This window comes from Hyperoodon ampullatus (assembly GCF_949752795.1).
Source record: "Hyperoodon ampullatus genome assembly, chromosome: 15".
In the NCBI taxonomy this organism is placed as follows: Eukaryota; Metazoa; Chordata; class Mammalia; order Artiodactyla; family Ziphiidae; genus Hyperoodon; species Hyperoodon ampullatus.
The window spans coordinates 43272387-43294170 of NC_136928.1; the positions used below are offsets into that span (position 1 = coordinate 43272387).

At 41.2% G+C, this 21784-nt stretch overlaps 1 protein-coding gene across 3 annotated transcripts in view; it reads right to left on the bottom strand.

Moving 5' to 3' along the window:
• The window catches only part of EML6 (EMAP like 6), a gene marked incomplete at its 5' end in the record, with an annotated part of 331290 nt that overhangs the window by 62279 nt on the left and 247227 nt on the right, over positions 1–21784 (bottom strand). For 2 of the 3 annotated variants that reach the window (XM_079720647.1, XM_079720646.1), the window contains 8 exons: positions 840–928; positions 8003–8134; positions 8304–8456; positions 11814–11955; positions 16112–16239; positions 16511–16622; positions 19146–19348; positions 20623–20723. In XM_079720647.1, coding sequence (XP_079576773.1) covers positions 840–928; positions 8003–8134; positions 8304–8456; positions 11814–11955; positions 16112–16239; positions 16511–16622; positions 19146–19348; positions 20623–20723 — 1060 coding nt within the window. Of the gene's footprint in view, positions 1–839; positions 929–8002; positions 8135–8273; positions 8457–11813; positions 11956–16111; positions 16240–16510; positions 16623–19145; positions 19349–20622; positions 20724–21784 lie in introns of all 3 variants that reach the window. The other variant, XM_079720645.1, reaches the window with a different exon arrangement.

Consider the following 21784-nt stretch of genomic DNA (forward strand, 5'->3'; position numbering starts at 1 on the left):
CATTAGAATACCGGGACTGTTTATATTACCGGCTAACTGAAGCTAGAGAGAGGAAGACGCCTGTCCCTCAGTGGCGTACCCTTGACCCTTTTTCCTCTAAGGAAGCAATATTTCCTTTTCTTTCATCGAAGGTTACATAACGAAAAAATGAGTCAGATTGTCTCCTGGGACTAAAAGGATGTCCTTAGTGCTAATCAGGCAATGACTTTTTGGCCATCAGGGTTCACTACATGGAAGCACTGTGCAGACTGAAAGACAAAAGCAGCGAGCCTTTAGGAAGGCGTTAGTTCATGGATTCAAAAATTTTATCTAGGCTTTGACTTCAGCAATTAAAAAATGGTGTATGTGGCTAAGAGCACGAGGAAAATATGGAAAAAGGAAACAGTTTGCTACATTAGGATGGTCAGGTTGTGGAATGTTTTGTTTTGAAAAATAATTTCTCTTGTTGTAGAAGGTATTTTTACTATTACAAACAGTAACCATTGAGAAAGCACATTTCAAAACTTTACGTTCATAAAAAGCTTTACATAAAATGACAGGACATGTAGAATGGGAAAAGTAATATGTAGCATCCAAACTGTTAGCTCAGTCATTGTCTTCTGGCAGAGAAAAATTAAGCAGAATGCCAACTGTGCATTGCTACGTTTGTGGTACAGTAAATCCATATGTCCTCAGAAAGTAGGAAACCAGGCTAAGCAGTCAGATTTAAGAAATGGTCAAGCTTAAAGATACACAAACTATAACTCATATTAGTGAATAATAATTGATAGGTTTTGTTAAAACGCATATACTAAATTTTCATGAAATACTTTTTAAAAAGCTTTGTGTCTGACTGTTACCTCTGAAGGTCTTATTATATGCCGTTTGCCTCTTGGAGCTTCAAAAAACAGTTGTTCTTTGGCACCTGAATTAACTTGCAGTAATTTCCCTGTTATGATAGAATAAAGTAGGAAGACAATTAAACTCTGCATTTATCTTTTTGTTATAAAGTGATGAACATGATTGCAACTATTTTGATTCATTTTAATCAAAGTCTCATAAACTGAGTAAATATATGTTGAATGATCCAGAAGTGCATGCAAAGACAATTACATGGCAAGGTACAAGCTCCAAAGCTGTGATTTTTAAAAATACGAACCTCATAAAATCTGACCTTGAACATCCTTCAAAACTAGAAGAATCAAGCTTGCTGTGTTTTACTCTGTTGCATTGAAAGCTATTTTTCCAAAGCCTGACAAAAAATTTTTTTTTTTGCTCTTTTCCCCTGTTGCCTCCTAGCACAGAAATGTAGTAAAAGCAAACTGCTTTGGCAAGAATTATGGCACTGGAAGCAAGAACCTCGTAAGCATTTGTGCTTACTAGGATATAAATTCTAAATTTGCCCTTTAACATTTAGAAACAGGAAGACAAGGACACATAAAACAAACTGTAAATGCTCATTCCATTCCCCCCTTCCTTTTTTACTTGAAAATTTATAAAGAAATCCATGACTTTTCCCAAAACAAAATGTTGAGCAAAAATAGTCTTTCGGTCTGATGTAAATTTTTAATCTTGGATCCATTTTGATTAATGTTGAAAAAGATTAGATTTCTTAATTCTCCTCCTATCATATCAATGATCCTTTATGGCTTGAAAATTTTAATGACTCAAAAGATCTACTTTCTAGTATTTTTTCAGCGTGTTTTAAACGATGGAAAATCTCAAACATATATGGAAGTAATAGTATAAAGAAGCCCTATGGGGCCAATGTCCAGCCTCGAAGGTTATTAGCACATGGCTGGCCCTGGTTATTAGCACATGGCTGGTTATTAGCACATGGCTGGCCCTGCTGCAGGAACCTCCTCATTCCCTCACCCCAGATTACTTTGAAGCAAACGTCAGATATCCTAACATTTCATCTGCAAATAATTCAGTGTACATATGCACACTAACATTTTCTACTCTCTCTTTCTTCCATAACTATTTATATCTAGTAGCCTTGAAATGTCCTTCGTGGAAAAAATAATAGCAAAATAAGAACTCCGTGTTACATCATGTTCTTTAAAGTTTAAGTGGGTACCGCCTAGGTCTGAAATCTAGTTTGGCTAAACTTCAGGAGTTGCAGGTTTGTTTCTAAGTGACTAATTAAAAACAAGGTTCTCAAATTTCCTAAATGAAACCTGGATCATTTCCAGTTTGCTGAGTTATAAAACAGTGATTAGGGGGTTTGCCTTGGCTGTGAAGAACAAGTAAATTTGAGAACGTTTTCTCTGAAATGGGCCCGTCTTCCTGACTTTATGGCTCAATATATGCAAATCAGAAAAGAAAAAAGGGAGTTAAATCAGCTTTGGCTATTTAGCATTATATGAAAATGAGTAATCAATATTTTTCCAATGAACTAGATATATCTACAAAGTATACTTTTAGAATTCTCAAGAGTGACTGCAAATAACAAAGGATGTGGGAAAAGGATTAAAAGATTCAATGAAAACATTCTTTGAATATAGATAATTTTAGATATTTTTGGCCATGAGATCGATACTAAGAGAACTCAAAGGATTGTGCTCTAGGATAATCCTAACAACTCACTTTACACCATAGTTTCAAAGATCATACTTTACTTTAAAAACAAACCAAAAACTATAAAAATAGCTCAGTGAAGTATTTTCTGACTGCAGGAATGTTTACAAAACCACTTCTGCAAGCACCAGAAATGCTTTGCAGCTCCACAGACACCTGTGGGTACCTACCAAGCCCACGCCCTTCCCTGAGAACTGCCCTCCACTGTGGGCTGGGCCCCTGCCGTCTTGTCTGCACTCTGGAGGTGGACACTGACCCAGGAGCGACCAGGCTGGAGACAGGGCTAGGCAGTCAAATTCTCTCTCCTGGGAAATTGGAATCTTAGGCTGAATCAGTGGGTGCCTTGCTGGGAGGAGATGTAGCCTTTGGAACTGGGGTGGCATTTGGGGGCAACAGAAAGTGGGTCTTGTGCAAATGAATTAGGGAAAGCCAGCCTGTGCAGAGAGAGGGGCCACAAGCAGGCACCAGACCCAGGAGAGCAGTGGACACTGAGACAGGCTGCCTCAGAGCAGGAGAGGAGGGGAGGGAAACTCCCTGGCTGGGTTCTAGGCATTTTCTGATTCATTCCTAAAGTCAGTTTCTTGGGAGATGTTGCTTCCTGCTCTTGGATTCTATGAAATATCCCTATCTTTCCAATAAAGTCATTCTTTATTCTTATTTTTAAATTTAAGCTGGCTTGAGTGGGTTTCTGAAATCAAGGATATGAAGAAATTTTTTAAAAATCAATTATTCTTGTGTTAGGAAGGTAGAACTATGGGTGTGTTTTCCCCCCAAATTTTCTTTACTACTGTTATTAAACTGTATTTTTTTTTTTTTTGAAGCACAGAGGAACTATTTAGGTCACCACTCCTTTTTTTCCACTGCCTGCTGCTCTGTAATATATAACCACGGAAATATTCTGAGGACAGGAGCAGAAGCAAAGAGCAAGAAGTATAATTTGTCCCTGAATAACAATAACCCTATTCTTTTAGAATCCTCACATTTTTATTAACTAGAAATGTCCATTCACACAGAATAAGAGAATTGAAAGAGATATCTGTCCCCATCACTAAGCAGGTCCAGTAAATCACACATATTGCAGGTGCCTAGAGCTTTATAATCCAGAGTGATTCATACATGTCACCCCAGTTGCTATATAATTTACAAGTTAGAACAATTCCAAAATTGGTACTAAATATACCAAACACATCAGGCCATTTGCAGTGAAAATGGGAATGAGGTGTCCTATCATGGCTCAAACTGTTAGTTGGTAAAAGATCTTACAGTCCTGATATTTCTGGAAATGAACTAACAGCAGCTAGAAAATACCCTTCCATGTTTTCTCTCTTTCCATATATATTTTTTCTTTCTCAGGCATTCTGTGCAGGAGCTTTTATTCAGGGGTAGCTGCTGTTCCTGCAAAAGCCCAATGAGCTTTTCAGTTTCCCTGGGACCTGAGGTTGCCATGGACACGGAAGGCTGCGGAGGCTGGCGGCTGTGCCATTCCCCACCCCTGACGAGCCAGCTGGCTGCGGCAAATGTGTTCACTATTTTTGACAAGATCAAAGGAATGAAACAGATCCCTGCATCTAAGTTCTGCTCTCTACCCTCTGTAGGCCCTCGAGGTCCTGCTGTGAAAAGCTAGGCTGATCTTGAGGCAGCCTGGCACATGCTGGAGGGTAGGCATTTTAGGAACTGGGATATCAGGAGCGGAAGAATATCAATATGACACACGTCTCATGGCAACAAAATTGGAGTTAAACCAGGGAAGATTCACGGGTACACTTGCTCTTATTCTCCAGATGGCATAACTCCTCCCTAAAAATCAAAAATATTCTGTTCTCCTCTCAGGCCACAGAAACCATTTGGTCTGATCCTCTTAACTGACTGAAGGGGCCACTTTGGATGAGAGGCAAAGTGGCTTTTTAAAGACCCTGGCCTCCTTACTCTGTCTTTCCCATCACCCTATGTGCTAGTTGGACCACAGACTCTGGCTTTGGGCAGAATTATGGAAATAGTGAGGTTTGCCTCTCTCCCTGCAAAGTGATGGCTCCACACTGAGGACCTCAATACCGACCTCCGCCCAGGCCCCTCTATGGTGGCAGCCCACTGATCCCCGCCAAGGGTTTATTCTTCCCATCCAGGGTTTATTCCTCTTTATATCCCTACATCTGACAGAGGGCCTACAACACATTTGAAGAATAAAAAAAAAATAACCTTCCCCAAATGTAAATACAACTGCAATGTCCCATCTCATCGCCATTTAGGATAGCTACTATCAAAAACAAAACAAAACAGAAAATAACAAATGTTGGTGAGGATGCAGAGAACTTGAAACCCTTGTGCACTGTTGGTGGGAATGTAAAATGGTGCAGCTGCTGTGGAAGACAGTATGGTGGTTCCTCAAAAAATTAAAAGTGGAATTATCATTTTTTCCAGAAATTTCACTTCTGGGCAAATACTCAAAAGAACTGTACACCCTGTTCAAAGCAGCATTATTCACAAGAGCCAAAAGTTGTAGGCAACCCAAGTAACCACTGATGGATGAATGGATAAACAAAATGTGGTATACACACACAATGGAATACTATTCAGCCTTAAAAAGGAAAGTAATTCTGACACATGTTACAACATGGATGAACCTTCAGGACATTATGCTAAATGAAATAAGCCAGTTACAAAAAGACAGATACTGTATGATTCCACTTATATAAAGCGCCTAGAATAGTCAAATTCATAGAGACATGAAGTGGAATGGTGCTTGTCAGGGACTGGGGGATGGAGAAGGGGGAATTACTATTTAATGGGTATAGGGTTTCAATTTTATAAGATGAAAAGAGTTCTAGAGATGGATGGGGATGGTGGTTGCACAATAATGTGGATGTATATAATGCCACTGAACTCTATACTCAAAATGGTGAAGACAGTAAATTTTATGCTAGGTGTACTTTACCACAATTAAAAATAATTTTAAAGAAATCTTCCCAATCAAAACATATTCTTCCTATGCCCCAATTTCTCTTGGTCCTTCACTCCATAAAACGTAAATAATAATTGGTTTTAACCCCCTAATGGTCATCATAGTGGTGGGATTCACATATTGTGTCAGGTGTTTTGTGTGTGTGTGTGTGTGTGTGTGTTGGGTTCTAAATAAAACTCACCACACTCTATTCTACATATGCATAAAGATGACCCTCACTGTTCTAAAGCTTTCTCACAAAGGGGCATATCTAGGGATGTTAGCCAGAGAACAAATAGGGTGAAATCCTTGCTTTTTTTTGAAATCCTTGCTTTTTAAAAAAACGATAAAGCATAGAATATCAAAGAAGGTGGGTGAGAGGCAGCTGCTTCCATTCACCCCCTGGACCTCGCTGGTTCCTAGATGTCTCCCGGGCCAGTGTCCTGCTTGATCATACATGCCAGCCTAAGCCCTCGGCACTGGATCTGGATGGTCCTGACGTGAAAGTGAGAGGAATTATCTGATCTCCCTTTGCCCTTCTTGGGACTTGCACCTCTCACAATAAATGACATGCATGCCTTCTTCCCATCTACTGCACGGTGTGAAACACCTGCGGGTTGTAACACTTAAGTCCAAATTCTGGTGCAGCAAGTACAGCTACAAGTAAATCCCTGCCTGGCAGAAGGATCAGTCTACGGCCACTACTTCAAGAAATACGTGAAATAAAATATTCTGGCATCTCTGAAATAACCTCTCTTTGGTCAAGGCCCTCATCATCTCTTTCTCCTGGTTTATTTTAGCTGCTTTCTAACTCCAGGCTTACTCACCCTCCCCAGGATGGCAGGGAATGCCTCACTCTAATCCCTCAGAGGTACCTAATGCCTACAGGATAAAGTTTGGGGTTAAATTTCCTGGCGTGAGGTAACAGCTCCTTTATTTCCCGTCTTGGCCTCTCTGCGTTCCCTGCCCTTCCCGCCCGCAGCCGCTCAGCATTACTGCTTCTTAATCCCCCGTTCTTCCTCCCACCTCCACGTAGTGGCACACCCTGATCCTTCAGAGCCTGGGACGCTCGTCTCAGATGTAGCCATCTGGTGAACTTCTACTCAGCTTTCAAGATCCATCTCAAAGGTCACTCCTTCTATGAAGGCTCCATGGATTCCCCTGGGAGCTCTTTCCTCAGAGACACCACTTACTACCACAATAGACTAAAACTTCTCTGAAAGCTGGGACCCTGCCTGTTCCAAAGCAATCTGCCCCGGACTCCAACATCAGCCAAGTCCCCGGCATGGGTTTTAAAAGTGACCCACCCCAGAGCACAGATGCTGCACCCTGGGTACTTAATGCTGGCTTGGCCCACTCTGAGCCCCTGCTCACCACTTCCCCTGTGACCCACCATTTCTTACTCCCTGTTTTACCCAGTCTGTGCTCTTATATTGTTCAGGTACAAGCATGTCTCCCGCACTAAGTTATAAACTTTGCAGTAGGAACACGTCTCACTCCCTTCTGGATCCTCCACATTTTCTGGCTTAAGACTGCACATGGCAAGAGCTAGATTTGTTACATAAATAAACAGACAAATCCCCATGGCATCTGTGGGCATGACTTGGAGGAGGTAGGGCGTAGGTTGGGAGTTTTGAGAGAAACCAGAGAAACTCTAGGTGAGCTGAATGTAGCTTCCTACCTCCAATGGAGGATGAAAATTACTTGAAACCTCTTGGGCAGTTCTCTGGGAGATGGAGAATTGGTAGGAAAAGGGAATGCAGTAAGGAGGAGATACAAGGCAAGGACACAGCATGCCATACTCAGAGATGAAGTGGTGGCTTGCTATGGTAATAGAAGGCAGCATGTATCTTCAGCAGTCTTAAAACTCAATAGCTTGAGTTAATAATAATTATAGGGACTTCCCTGGTGGCACAGTGGTTAAGAATCTGCCTGCCAATGCAGGAGACACGGGTTTGAGCCCCAGTCCGGGAGGATCCCACGTGCCACGGAGCAACTAAGCCTGTGTGCCACAACTACTGAGCCTGTGCTCTAGAGCCCACAAGCCACAACTACTGAGCCCACATGCTACAACTACGGAAGCCTGCGCACCTAGAGCCCATGCTCTGCAACAAAAAGAAGCCACCACAATGAGAAGCCGGCACACCGCAATGAAGAGTAGCTCCCACTCACTGCAACTAGAGAAAGCCCACATGCAGCAATGAAGACCCAACACAGCCAAAAATAAATAAAATAATTAAAATAATAATAATTATAGTAGTGGTAGTAATAATAGTAGTAGTAGTGGTAGTAATAATAATAATAATAATAATAATAATAATATGGAAAAATACTCAAAATGTTAACAGCAGCTGCCTCTGGGTTCTAAAATTACAACCAGTTCCGTTGTGAGTTTCCCCCTGTTTTTCTTTAAAACTCAACTGCCATTTGCTCTGGAAACAGTATATGAATGGACATGATTTTTAAAAACTGAAATTATATTTTAAAAGCCACAACATACTTTACCTCTAGAGTCCCAGTCAATGTGTGTAATGTAACTAGAAGCACCTTTACAGATGCCAACCCTTTTGCTTGTAAGGACGTTGTAAATATCCACAAAGTTATCATGGGACGCCACAGCAAGGTATTTTCCTGTATCTATAAAGAAAAAATGAGTGGTTAACACCGAAACATTTTATGTGGGAATTTATTTCCAGGAACTTAGCATTTTTAAATGGGTTAAAGGTCAAGGAAATATTTATAAAAGGTCCACTCTTGTAACTTTTTGTCCCAACACGTTTTAAAAAGTTTTTGCTGTCATCTTCACCTTTTGAAAACTTAATGTCAGAGATCATTTCTTTTCTGTGATGGAAGGAGACCATGTCTTCAACAGTGTCGGCATTTACAACCAGGAAACTCCCATCATTCAAGCCAACTGCTAAGGCTTTCCCATCAGGGGAGAAAGCACAGCATCTTCCACCTACAAAAGAATCCACAAAGAGCACTGTTATGATCTGAGACTTTGCTACCAAACAAAGCAAATGCAGAGATGGGGAAATGTGCATATGCTCATGGACATGTGACTGTGTCTTTAAATTAACACTCCTGGTGAGAAGAACTAAAACTTCATAATTTAGAACATCTCTTCCCTCCAAACCCAAGGACAATGATCATAATATTAAAAATAAGTTTTCAATTTTTTTGAGGTTTATCCATTCATTTCTTCATATCTGAATACCTGGAGTTTTCAAAAGACAAGTAGAGTGAAGGGGGAAAAGGAATAAATAATTAATATAACCAGTATTTCTGCTCCCAAGACGTGATATTTAAGAATGGGAGTTCTGTAATAAAATTTCTGGAAACTAATTTTTTTCCTATCATGCTTTACACACAGAACTTACTTTAGAGCACCTTGTTGTTCTACTTTTAGTCACTCTAATTCTCTGATCCGTGATTATAATCCATAATTCTAGAGGTGGAAGATTTTGTTCCTGTCTCTTCTGTCATGAGAAGAATGGAATATAGACATTCTCTCCAAGGGTGTCTGCAAAACTGGGCTGAGGGTGCTACATGATCAATGCTTTCTACTGCTTTGTAGGGTCACAGGGAGACATTTCCAAATGAAGAGCACGGACTCGGTGGGGGGTATATTTAATAAGAATCCTATGTAAGGATAGGCCCCTCCCTGGCCCTGTTCTTCTTATTGTCAAGACTTTGGTGAGCACAGCCCTAGGATGGGACAGTCATGCTGCCTTGTGCTAAGGCATTCCAAACTGAGCTTCCACACCCAACCCTCAGCCACTGTTCAGAGCAGGCTGAAAAGCCACGTTCACACCAATAACTTTATTTTTTTTAATTTTATTTTTAATTTTTTTTTTTGCGGTACACAGGCCTCTCACTGTTGTGGCCTCTCCCGTTGCGGAGCACAGGCTCTGGACGTGCAGGCTCAGCGGCCATGGCTCACGGGCCCAGCCGCTCCGTGGCATGTGGGATCTTCCCGGACCGGGGCACGAACCCGCGTCCCCTGCATCGGCAGGCGGACTCTCAACCACTGCGCCACCAGGGAAGCCCCACACCAATAACTTTAAATTGGCTCATCTGAAGTATAATATACCTTCCTTCCTTTCTTCATCCATTCACTTTGCAGTTATTTACCTACTATGAATCAGGCACGGTGCTAGTGCTAAAAGAACAGAAAGACCAGCCCTTGAGGAGGGACAGCACGATTAGGTTAAGAATAAAAATTTATTGTATGAATGATGACACTTGACAGCAAAAGGGAGAGCTATTAATAATTACACCAGGACACCAGCTGTAAACTGGGTTGAATGGCCATCCTAACTCAGATGTGTTAGTTGTTCTTTTGAACTAATTTTTAACCTAGTGAATAAAGTCCATTGGCTGATATTCAAGTCAGTCACAGCGAGGACTTGGTCTGTTATTTCCCCAGTACAAATTAGTGGCCAAATGATTCAGTCCTGTAGTGGGTAAGAGCATGGGCTTTGGAGTCAGACTTGGGTTTGAATCCTGGCTCCACTACCTACTGAGACACAGAAGTCCAGTGTGAAGAGAGGCAATATGGTGGAGGGAGGCACCATCATGCAGGGGCCACAGGTGTGCTCTCTGAAGCCACGCTGCCTGAGTATGAACTCAGTTCCATCACTTACTAGCTGTGCAACTCTGGGCAAATGACTTAAGTTCTCTGTGCCTCAGCTTCCTAATTTGTAAGTGGAAATTAAAAAGGCCTTACTCCTTGGGTTCCCATGAAGACCAAAGGCAAAGTGCTAGCACGGTTACTGGCTCAGCAATATTAGCCACTGTCATTATTGTCACTACTGTCTTGACACCTTTTTTTCATTTTATCCCCCTAGAATACTCTCCCCATGTCTATTTATAAAAATACCTAGCGGGCTTCCCTGGTGGCGCAGTGGTTGAGAGTCCGCCTGCCAATGCAGGGGACGCGGGTTCGTGCCCCGGTCCGGGAAGATCCCACATGCCGCGGAGCAGCTGGGCCCGTGAGCCATGGCCGCTGGGCCTGCGCGTCCGGAGCCTGTGCTCCGCAACGGGAGAGGCCACAGCAGTGAGGCCCGCGTACCGCAAAAAAAAAAAAAGTACCTAGCACAAATACTCTGGGGCCAGGCCCCAATCTCACCCTTTCCTTTCTTAACTTTCACAAGTCCTTTGAGCCTCGGCTCTTAGGTTTCCTCCCTGATGGAGTTGTCTCTGGCTGTGGGCCTTACCCTGAGCCTCCACGATACCTTGCTTGTGCCAGAGATCTTTTGTCTGTCTGTCCTCACCCACTCTCCGCCCTGCTCTGTGCCAGGAGCTGGCCTTCCTGGACTCGATCAGTGGGCCCCTCACCCCCTGGCTTCTGATTCATTTGGTCAAGGGGCAGCAGGAGACTGGAGGGAGGGTAACAGGGAAGGAAGGATAAAGCACAGGGAGGCTGGGGCATGTGCTCCCTTGGCTGCCTCCCTGTGGGGTCACTGCATGCTGGCTGAACCTCCGGGCTGACGATCACAGCCCCTGCCAGGCTGTCGTCTCACACAGCTCTCACTGTCAAGGTTCCAGCAGCTGCCCCTCCTCTTGTCCCTTCAGGCCCAGGGCTGGCAATGGTACCCGGCTGTTACTAGCTGCATCGTGCTGCACCAGCCCTGGTCATTTCCTATACCCTGCCCACCCCTTTATAAATAGTCCCGTTCTGAGACGCTTCTCAAGTTACCCAATTTGAATGGACCAGCCGTTGCTGGGAATCTGTTCAAATCTTGTCTGTCTCTGACACTAGAGATGGGACTGTTCATCCTGGGATCCCCAGTGCCTGATATACAGAAGCTGCTCAATAAATGTTTGCTGAATTTGCACTTCTTGGTATACCTCTTAGCTCTAGTGCATACGGGTGTTCAATACATATTTATTCGTTTCTTGGTATTAACTACTATTTTTAAACTGACTTTCATTTTTCAGTAATAAAATCAGTTCTGGAGACTCTTAGGCATAAAAATAAGCAGCATTCTTTACAAGCTGATGAGTTTCAACTGGCGCCCACAGTTCTAGATGAGAAGAGGAAGGACATATTGCCCCCAGGTGGTAAATGTCTGTGCAGTGCAAGGAAATAAAGAATAGAGCCGGGCACTGATAGATCAGGCCAGCCTTCTGGAACGATTCTCCAGGTGATTAAGCTATATGTGTAGCAACAAACACTAAACCCCCATCACCCAGCATATCTGGGGGCATGTAATAGGTGCGCTCGGTAAATATTAGCTGGATGAACAGACGAATGAATCCAATACTTTTGGGTGTAAATACGTTTACAGATGTGTACGGGGACATCACGTACCTTTTTTGAGTTTCCGTACTGCCAGCATACGGTGCTGGGAGGACAGTTCCCAGATCCGCAGCGTTTTATCGTCGCTCACTGTTGCGCAGACAGGCAGGCGAGGGTGAGCCGCCAGCCCCCATACTTCTCCTTCCATGTGCCCCTGTAGGGGAGGAAACGGGGCAACAAAAACCAGTTCATGCTTCTCGGCTAGCCCTTCCCGCGAGTATCCCAAACAGGTTCAAATATGAACAAACACAGTTTGAGTTTCCTGGAGCCAAAATGATTGTACTGGATAAATTTTTTGCTTGAACTTGAATCTAAAGCTGGGCCTGCGTGATGCTAAAGCATCCATTTGGAAAGCAAAGTAGGGACTCACATTGCTCCTAGGTTTTGTTTATATGATGCCGAACATCTTTCCATTTAGAAACATCCGAGTAAATAAGGAACTGCTCTCATTTTATCCTGTTGTTTGACATTGAATAAACACAGTATATATGTATCTTTTCATAAAACAGCTTGGTCACAATGACACAAACCACTTTCTTCCATAAAACCATATTCTAAAAAATGGAGGTACCACTTATCTCTGTCAGAGGAATTGGACAGGAATATTCTTGTTAATTAATTCTATTTCAGTTCTTTGAATGCAAAGATTTGGCAGAGCAGATTAGAGAGAACTAAATTTTCATATCAAGCATCCTGGGTATAGCTCAGGGTCAGCATTTATTCACAAATTGTTCTATCCATGAAGCACAGAAAACCGAAAGGGGCTTGATAGGCATTGGACCAATTCCACATGCCGACGTCTTACCACAAACACACTTAACTGGCTTAGAATAATAACTGAGATGAAGCAGTGTTTAACGAATGAACAATTAGGGAGAAAATGAATCTGATTTTTCTAACTTATCACTCAGTAAAGCAGTGTAACGAACAGATTAGATACAGAACAATAAAACAGACCAGATTGTTTACTGAATTTCTGCTTTTAGGGGCTAATTATAAAAAGGCTTTGCTTAGTAAAGCAAAAAGGAAGACCACACACAGTCATCTGAAAGGTGTTTGTAGTTGGAATGCTTTGGGGAACAGGTGGCTCTCCAAAGAGAAACTGGAAGATTCCGGTTTAACTGGGAAGCTGTTTGAGCAAAACAGTAATTTGGCAGAAGATACAAAGTTCCCAATACAGCTGACATTCAAATATCTGAGAAGGGCGTAGATATTGGTTTTGAATTTATTAGATTTGGAGCACCCAACATCCCCAGTTTTCTAGTTTCCTTCCCTTTAGAAGCCTCCCACCCCCGAGGCCACCGTCAGAGGATGGGTCAGGTGTGAGCCCTCCCTTGTTCTCCACCAGACTGGATCTGCTTGGGGCTCTTTTACAGACTGAGTCCTTTTGCACACAGAGGACAGCGTTGTGGGGCTCTGAGACCCTTTCAAACCACTGCATCATATATTGATTTTAAATGGTATTTCTTTAATCTAATATGATTATGTACTTTAATTCCTGGATCCTATAGGAACGGACAGTGAGTGAAGCAGGCTGGAAGTCTCTTGAGTGGCACAAGGAAATGAGCTTGGGACTTTACTTTCCTCCTGACCACCCTAAAGCTAATAATAACCAGCTGCATAATTGACAGTTGATTATATTCAAAGTGTATACAATGGGGATTTTCAGAACTCACCTCCTGTCTCTTCTCTCCTCCCCCCAACCTATTCTCTTAAAAAAAAAAAAAAAAAAAAGCAATCTATTCCAAGTAACGTTGAATTGCCGTGCTACAGAAACTAGAAAAATGGTTCTGAAATCTCCCCACAGCAGGATAGTTGATGGTCTTAACCACGCTGCCTCTACTATTCCTTAACTTTCTCTCGGTGTCCACCTCTCAGGAAAGGACTGTCAGCCCCTAGAGTAAGCCCTATTCCACCACACAGAGCACAGGGCTGGTCTTGGCAGGAGCCCAACAAACACTGATTGAACTGAACTACTGAGTTCTACCTAGGAGGAGATGGCAAATGATTGATAGACTGGAAGAGGAAAGAGAGATGCTGAGATAAAGGAAAAGAATGGCACACGTGTAAGGAGAGAAGATGGTCCTCCCAGCTCCACCGCCTGCCTGCCCAGTGTTTAGGGGGTCATGCCTTCTGCACTGTTTTCATGCAGTCTCCATGCTGAGGCGTGTGGAGAACAGTCTGGTGGAGTGACAAAGAAAAGGCTCTGGTACCCGACAAAGCTTGGTGTGAATCCCAGCCCTGCAGTTCTTAGCATGTGGCTGTGGGCAGTTTACTGGATTTTGAGCCCCTCTTCTATAAAACAATTACAACTAAGCAAAGCTGTCATGGAGATGAGAGAGGAATTTTGTACAACAGTATTGCCTGACACATAGTAGGTGCTCAATAAATGGCACCTGTGGTTATTTGCATTATTAGAACAACAGAAACAAATATAGTAAAGAATAGAGTTGTAGAGAATGAAAAAGTGAAAAGCCTTTATTGTCAAGTTTAAAACATATTTAAACAAAATTAGCTCAGCTATTATTTACTTCTTAAAATTTGAAAATGTAGAGTTTTAATTTTACGGTGCTATTTAAATCATATTGTAGTATAAATCTTACAACATACTTAGCAATATAGCATGTGGCAAACAATTTAAAGTCTCAAAAATTTGAGGATTAAAAAGAAAGAAACACTGAACTTTCAATAAAATTAAATAAAAAGTCATGGTCAAGGAAAACGAAGGCAAGTGCAGCTGCAGAATAAAGAAATCTCCCCTCAAGGACGCATCTCAGCACAGTTCTCAATCTGGGCTGCCTGTAGCAATCAGCTACAGAGCTTCTGAGGTTTGCTTCTAACACAGAACTTTTTTTAAAACACAGATTCTTATTCAGGATATCCAGGGTGGGGTCTGAGCACATGCACTCTAATCCGTGATGTGTGTGCAGATCTGCTCTCAGGTGTAGCAAATCAGAGGGCCCCTTTCAGTGGGATTTTGGGGGCTAGTCTTAATACAGCAAGGCTGCAGGCGTGCATCAGGTCAGGGAAGGAGGCCTAGCTCCTCAGACCCACAGAAGTCCTAAAGCTTAGATAACCAGTGCATATTCTTTCCACTCTACCTTCTGAATCCACACCCTCATCCCTGCCGTGCCTCTTCCACCTGTAACTATGGCCTATCCATCACCAAACTGGACAGGACTACCTCCTCACCTCCACAGACTCCCACCCCCTCAGGTGACATGTGATCACTTCTACGATCTTAAAGGATTCTGTTGTTTATTTTAATCTGATTTTACCTGAGTAACATTTTGAGGGGAGAGGAAGTGTGAAGAGTATGTTATATGTTTATGTGAATCAAGGCTGAGACTAGAATGATGCACAAAATCTAAGGAGACACATATATTTGGTGTATGCAGAGCAAATAATTTTTATTAGTTTGACAGATTTTGACAGGTCAAGAGGAAATATACCCAAGAAGCCCCACCCACACCTGGACCTGATTTAGACAATGAGATTATGGACTTTGAACAGATACTATGATGGGATAAGGCTCTTGGGGACCTTGGGAGGGGGGATGTATTTTGCATGTGGTAGGGACATGACAATTGGTGGCCAAAGGGCAGACTGTACTGGAGAGGTGACCCTCATGATGCTCCTGGTTTTCACACTCTTGTGTAACCACCTCCCTTTGAGTGTGGTATAGCCTGTGGCTTGTTACCAACCAATAAGATATGGCAAAGGGGATGGATGTTCATGATTACACGTATGTGATGATATGATTATGTTATTTGAAGTTACTTAAAGGCACAGTAGTACCCATTTTTCCTCTTTCCCTTGCTCTCTTTGAGGAAGCAAGCAGCCATGTTGGGGAACCCCATGTGACAAGGAACTATAGGCAGCCTCTGAGAGCTGAGGGTGGCCTCTGGCCAATAGCCAGCAAGAAACGGAATCCCTCAGTCCTGCATCCCCAATGAACTGAACTCTGCCAACAACTCGAGTGACCTTGGAGCAGATCCTTCCACAGTTAAGCCTCAGATGAGACCACAGCCCTGGCCCTTATTGCAGCCTTACAAAACCTTAAACAGAGGACCCAGTTAAACTGTGTTCAGATTCCTGACCTGCAGAAACCATAAGATAAGGAATGTTTTTGTTTTAAGCTGCTAAGTTTGTGACAATTTGTTATACAGCAATAGATGATTAATATAGCATTTGCCTGACTCTGAAAGTGAGTGTCTCCTTAAATTTTGCGCCCTAAGTGCCCCCCGTTGCCTCACCCTGGTTCCAGCTCTGGTGTGAACTGTGGTTTAGGATGTGTGCAAACACAGTACCTGAATGAGCAGTGTCATTGGGCCATTCTTGTCAATTTCCAGGATCTCTCCATTTTTCGTTCCCACCAGGATATGTCCATGTCCCAAAGTGATGGCACGAATTGAAGGGTTATCTTCCAAAAGCAAGCCTGAGGAGGAAAAATTGCATTTAATACTGCAAATGTTCTATTTAATATAATAAAAAATAAAATGATTGTAATGATTATATAAATTCTGTTTTTATAGTTCCAAAGTACTAGGTAGTAGGCAATTATCCTTGATATTTCTACCAGGAGCCAAGGGCTCTGAATGTGGAAGAAAAAAAGACAGTTGATTTGGTAATGGTTTTCCAAGAACTTAGTACTATTTTTTCCATCTCTATGAACAGAAAGATTTCTACTGCATACTCAGGAGTGGCACCTTTTGAGCTGGTTGACAATGCTGCTCTTTTAATGGCATAAGTCTTCAAGCATCTTTCAAACATATCATCCCAGAGTTCCACGATTCCATCCTTTCCACCTGTTACAAAACCCTGTGAAGGCACACATTAGAAGAATTATATACACATCAAAATGACAAGGTACCCACCCAGCCTCAAAAGGATTTCCCCTTGGGTAAAGAAGCTTTGTTTGTGTTTTCTTCCTAAGTATAGGAGACTGAAAAATCTGAATGATAACATAATATTAATATAATATTTTCTGGAAGCTTCTCTCCCCTATTTCTCTAGCAGGATTAAACACTTTCTCATTGTGTATCCATTTCACTTTCTTCAGACCATTGGTTGGAATTTGGCACCCTGAATCATGGACGGTCATTTCTGTGCCCAGTCCCCTGACTGGAATGTGGATTCTTACAGAAAAGGACCAACCTCAAAGCCTGGCAGAGTTTCTGGTATCTCATATACTCCTGCTGAATGAATTGGAATTAACATCACAATTAAAAATGACTGTTAAATATTTTAAAATATTTACTTCCAGGAAAAACATCATTATTTATTATTAAGAGTAATTTAGGTATTTCATATAACAAAACTATCCTGCTATTTTGTTCAATACACAACAATTTCCACAATAATTAAAATCCAGATTAATTTTTACAAAACCTGGAAAGTAAAAAGTTTAACATATTGGGTATTTTTTGCTAGATGATGATTTTTACTCTTATTCTAAGCTTATGATTTCTTGGCTTTATTAGTTTTCCTTTTTGGCAACTTACATATACAAACTGTTCTTTAAAAAGTTTTTTTTTTTTTTAAAGAAAAATACTGAGTAATTCATTCTGTTTTCTCAGAAACTTCTAATGTACTTCATTTCAATGAAGTTCACAAGGAAATAATATTTTCGAAGTTTGTTACATTAAATATCCTTATTATAGATTGTGAACCTGGGGACATTCACTCTCCAAATTAAATTTAAATGCAGTATAGTATAATGTGATATCCCTGCCATTTCCCATGATTTTTCAGCTTAAGTTATCAAGCAATAAAAGAGTTTAAACAAGTTATATCACATCAACTTCTGAGTCTACAAAAAACTTTGCATTCTGCTTTAATCTTTTCTAAAACTTGAAGTTTAATCAAAAACAAATTTGCTAGTGAAAAACATCTTAACCACTAAAACAACCATTGTAGTTGCACATCTAACAAGAACCTACTTCCATAGCGGGATCAGCATATTTACCTGGGAACAGGTAAATGCAAAATGAGGCTTGGCTTAATAAGGTGTATTAGGTGGCTTAGACTGTTTGGAGGTCAGAGAGCACACATAAACTGGTACCATCAGCAAACTAGCAGTGAACAAAAAAATTGATATTTTCTGGCAAATTGATTGAGGAAAGTGTTTTAAGGGCACTGAAGGTAAGTGTGATCTATTTATTTATTTTTTTTTTGCCGTGCCTCAAGGCATGCAGGATCTTAGTTCCCCAACCAGGGATTGAACCCGTGCCCCCTGCAGCAGAAGCAGGGAGTCCTAACCGCTGGACTACTGGGGAATTCCCAAGTGTGATCTTTATTTAAAACAACACTGCAAGGCCGGGGACAGATCAGGACAAAGATGAGCTTGAGTAGAAATACAGCTGGTATGATGGTTAATTTTATGTGTCAACTGACTGGCCACAGGGTGCCCAGGTTAAATATGATTCCTGTGTGTGTCTGTGAGGGTGTTTCTCGATAAGATCAGTATTTGAATTGCTAGATTCAGTAAACTGCCTTCCCCAATGTAGATGGACATCATCAAATTCATTGAGAGCTTGAATAGAACAAAAGGTAGAGGAAGGACAAAATCACCCTCCTTTTTCCTGTCTCACTGATTGAGCTGGGACATCTTATCTTTTCCCACCCTCAGACTGGGATTTACACCATTGGCTCCCCTGGTTCTCAGGCCTTTGGGCTTGAACTGAATTACACCATCGGTTTTTCTGGGTCTCCAGCTTGCAGATGGCTTAAGTGGGACTTCTCAGCCTCCATAACTCCATGAGACAACTCCTTATAATAAATCTCCTTTTTGTATATGTATATGTACATGTATGTGTATATCTCTGTCTATATCTACATCCTACTGGTTCGGTTTCTCTGGAGGACCCTAACACAGCCAGTGAAAAGACTTGACTCTGACACGCTTGTTAAAACTGAGCCTGTCTACACAGGAACAAGCTGGTTATCAACATAACTTCAGGTCATACTGATGGGAGGGACAATAATCCAAACACCAGGCACTTCCAGGTCTCTGCTCATTGTGCCACCGAGGTGGAAGACTGTGTTGAAATATTTCTCAGGACTCTCTTGCTACTGCGTGTCTGCATTTATCCCAACACTTCTTAAGGAGTTCTTAGAAGTGACAGCCAGGAAGAAAAAGTGCAAAAACAGAAGAGAGAAGTTGCCATAAAGAAATAATTATAAACAAAAGAGAAATTTAAAGACCATTTGTGGTCTCTCCATTCACGACAACTACTTTCTAATTCAGAGGGTACTGTTTTTACACACAGGCATCCTCTTGGTGTGGACCTTCCTAAGCCTAACTTAAACTTTTAGAAAGCTAATGAGGAAAATAGACTATACCTTATCCAATGCATACATAGCAAACACGGGCCCGTCATGAGCTTTCACTGTCTTTAGTAGGAGAATATCCTTCCAAATAAAAATATCTCCAGTAGCTGCTCCTGAGAACACCAGATCTTCCATTCGCCCATAAGAAACGCACATCATTGTTTCTAACTTTCCAACACTTCCAAAAATTCCTCTTTTAGAAGTGAAGCCCCCACCTGGAGTAGACCAAGAGTATTTATTACTTTTTGAAAAAGTGACACCTTCTATGGACATTTAGAATGACTATCTTCAGTGAAAAACCCAGTGTGTCTACATTATGTGTCTACATAAAGATGTATTAAAATGGCAGAAAACGTCATAACAAAAACATTATAAAAGGTTTTCTCCTTCACGCATTAATTCAGTGCTTGTTGAATCCCTACTTTGTGGCGGGCACAGTGGTTGACACTGCGGTATAAAGGTGAAAAGGAAGAGTTCCTGCCTGCAGGAACTTAAGGTCTGGTTGGGGAGAGAACGCGATATACATCTCTAACCAAGCTTCAGCGCAAGTTCTGTGCCAGCCAGAGGAAGGGGTGACTGAGTGCCCTGGGGAGCCAGGCAAGTCTTCCTGAATGCTGACCTAAGCAAGTGAAAACAGCAGTGGCTGTAATGTAAAATGTAAACATGTTTTATGTATGTTTTGCCTCGATTTTTATCACAGTGACTTTGGGGTGAGAAAAATGAATCACTGTGTAGAAGTACATCAGATTTGTTCCTTAAATGTTCACATTTCCCTCTACTTTCTTATTAGCACTGAGAAACCCAGACTCATTCCAGACAACTGTAGGCAGGCTGGCTCTCCAGACATGGTGGGTGCCATGACCCTTTCTTCAAAAGCAGAAGGCATTGGAACAGTAGTTTATTTATGTTTTGCCCAGTAAAAGATTGGGCTTGGTACCAAAGTTGATACTAAGAATTCAGAAACAGTCCCAATGAAAGGTCTGACCTATTAGTGAGAAAAACAAGATATCCTTCCATGTTTTGCCCTGCTTATTTACTCATCCTTATTATCAGCATTATAAACCACAAGTATTTATTTTGACCACTTACTGTGTGTACTGTGTGTCATATTTAATTCATGTGCTAAATGCAGTTATAAATAAAAGAACCCTCAAAATATTGAAAATTGTATTCATCCAACTAAAGTGATTATTTCCTGCTCAGTAGTCCAACATAATCACTGCTTTCAGAACGGATGACTGAATATACAAATAATTATTTTCACAGCAGAACATTTCTCAAAGCTTTCTAGATATTGATGAATATGCATGGCATCATATAGAGTGTTCTAAGCTTCACAGCTCAAACATTATTTGGGAGCAAACGTCTTTTAGGCATACTTTAATTTTAGATTGCAGAGATAGGCTAGGTAGTGGTGTTGGTTGTTGTTCTTTTTCCCAGCTGGAGTAAAATTTTCAACCACATAAAGGATAAACTCTAACAATAGTACCTGCTTGTTGCCAGAATTTGATGTGCTTGATCCCAACCGTAACCAGTCTGTCAACATGGTGTGGGTTACACTTTACCACAAATATCTTATCTTTATGTCCTCTGTAAGAGACAAATAGGGGAAAAATTCCAGTTTTGATGACAGCACTGCTAGAGAGTTTTATTAAAAACATGCATTTAGTCTAATTTTCATTAAGCACATCTAATAGGACAAGTAAATTAGAAGCCGATTTAAAATACACACGGGGCCTACACTAAAATAATGAGTTTTGGCTTTTCTTCGCATGTTTGAGCCCTTTCTTCTTACCCTACCATTGCTACCAAAATCTACTTAATTATGCTTTAAACAAATTAATGAAATATTTTAAATGGATCAGAATGTCTCCATAAGATAAAATTAATGCCACAACTATAGAATTGTAATTCTTGGGATACAGAGGTCTTGTATAAGAGGAGGGAGAAGATACTGTAAAAGTATTAATGAGAAGCTTCAAATGTAATATTCTTGCTGGGGAAGGCATAACTTTGGGTTAAACAGAGTTTCAGCTAGAAATGTATTCACAAGAAGCCGAAGCCCCTGGCTCACATCCATGGAGAGAGAAAGGCTGTCGTCTCTCGATTTCAGGCACTCAAGGATGCTGTGCATTCAGAAATGTAAGTTTATAACCCAGAGGCAGAAGGACAAATATAAAAGTGAGGACTGACTGTAGGCTGGAGCTGTAGACCAGCATTCCACGGTGCCAGGGCAATTTCTGGTTTAGAGTATAAAGTAATTACATTAGAATCTAAGGATTTACTGGTCTTAATGGACTATTTGATGGTCTTCTCTCGTATATAGGACCTAACTTTCATTATGTAAAAGAAAAGCAATTAACATAAAGAACATGACTGACTAGTCTCCCTTATGAATACAGATACAAAAATCTTAAATAAAATACTAGCAAAGAGAATCCAACAACATATTTAAAAAACAGTACATTATGACCAAATGCAGGGTGGTTAATTATTAATGAATCAAATAATACATCATATTAATACATGAGAAAATTATGTTATTTTCACAGATGCCAAAAAGGCATTTCGCAAAAAAAATCTAACAGTCACTTGTGATTAAAAAAGTACTCAACTAACACTCAATAAAGTAGGAATTAATGGATCTTTTA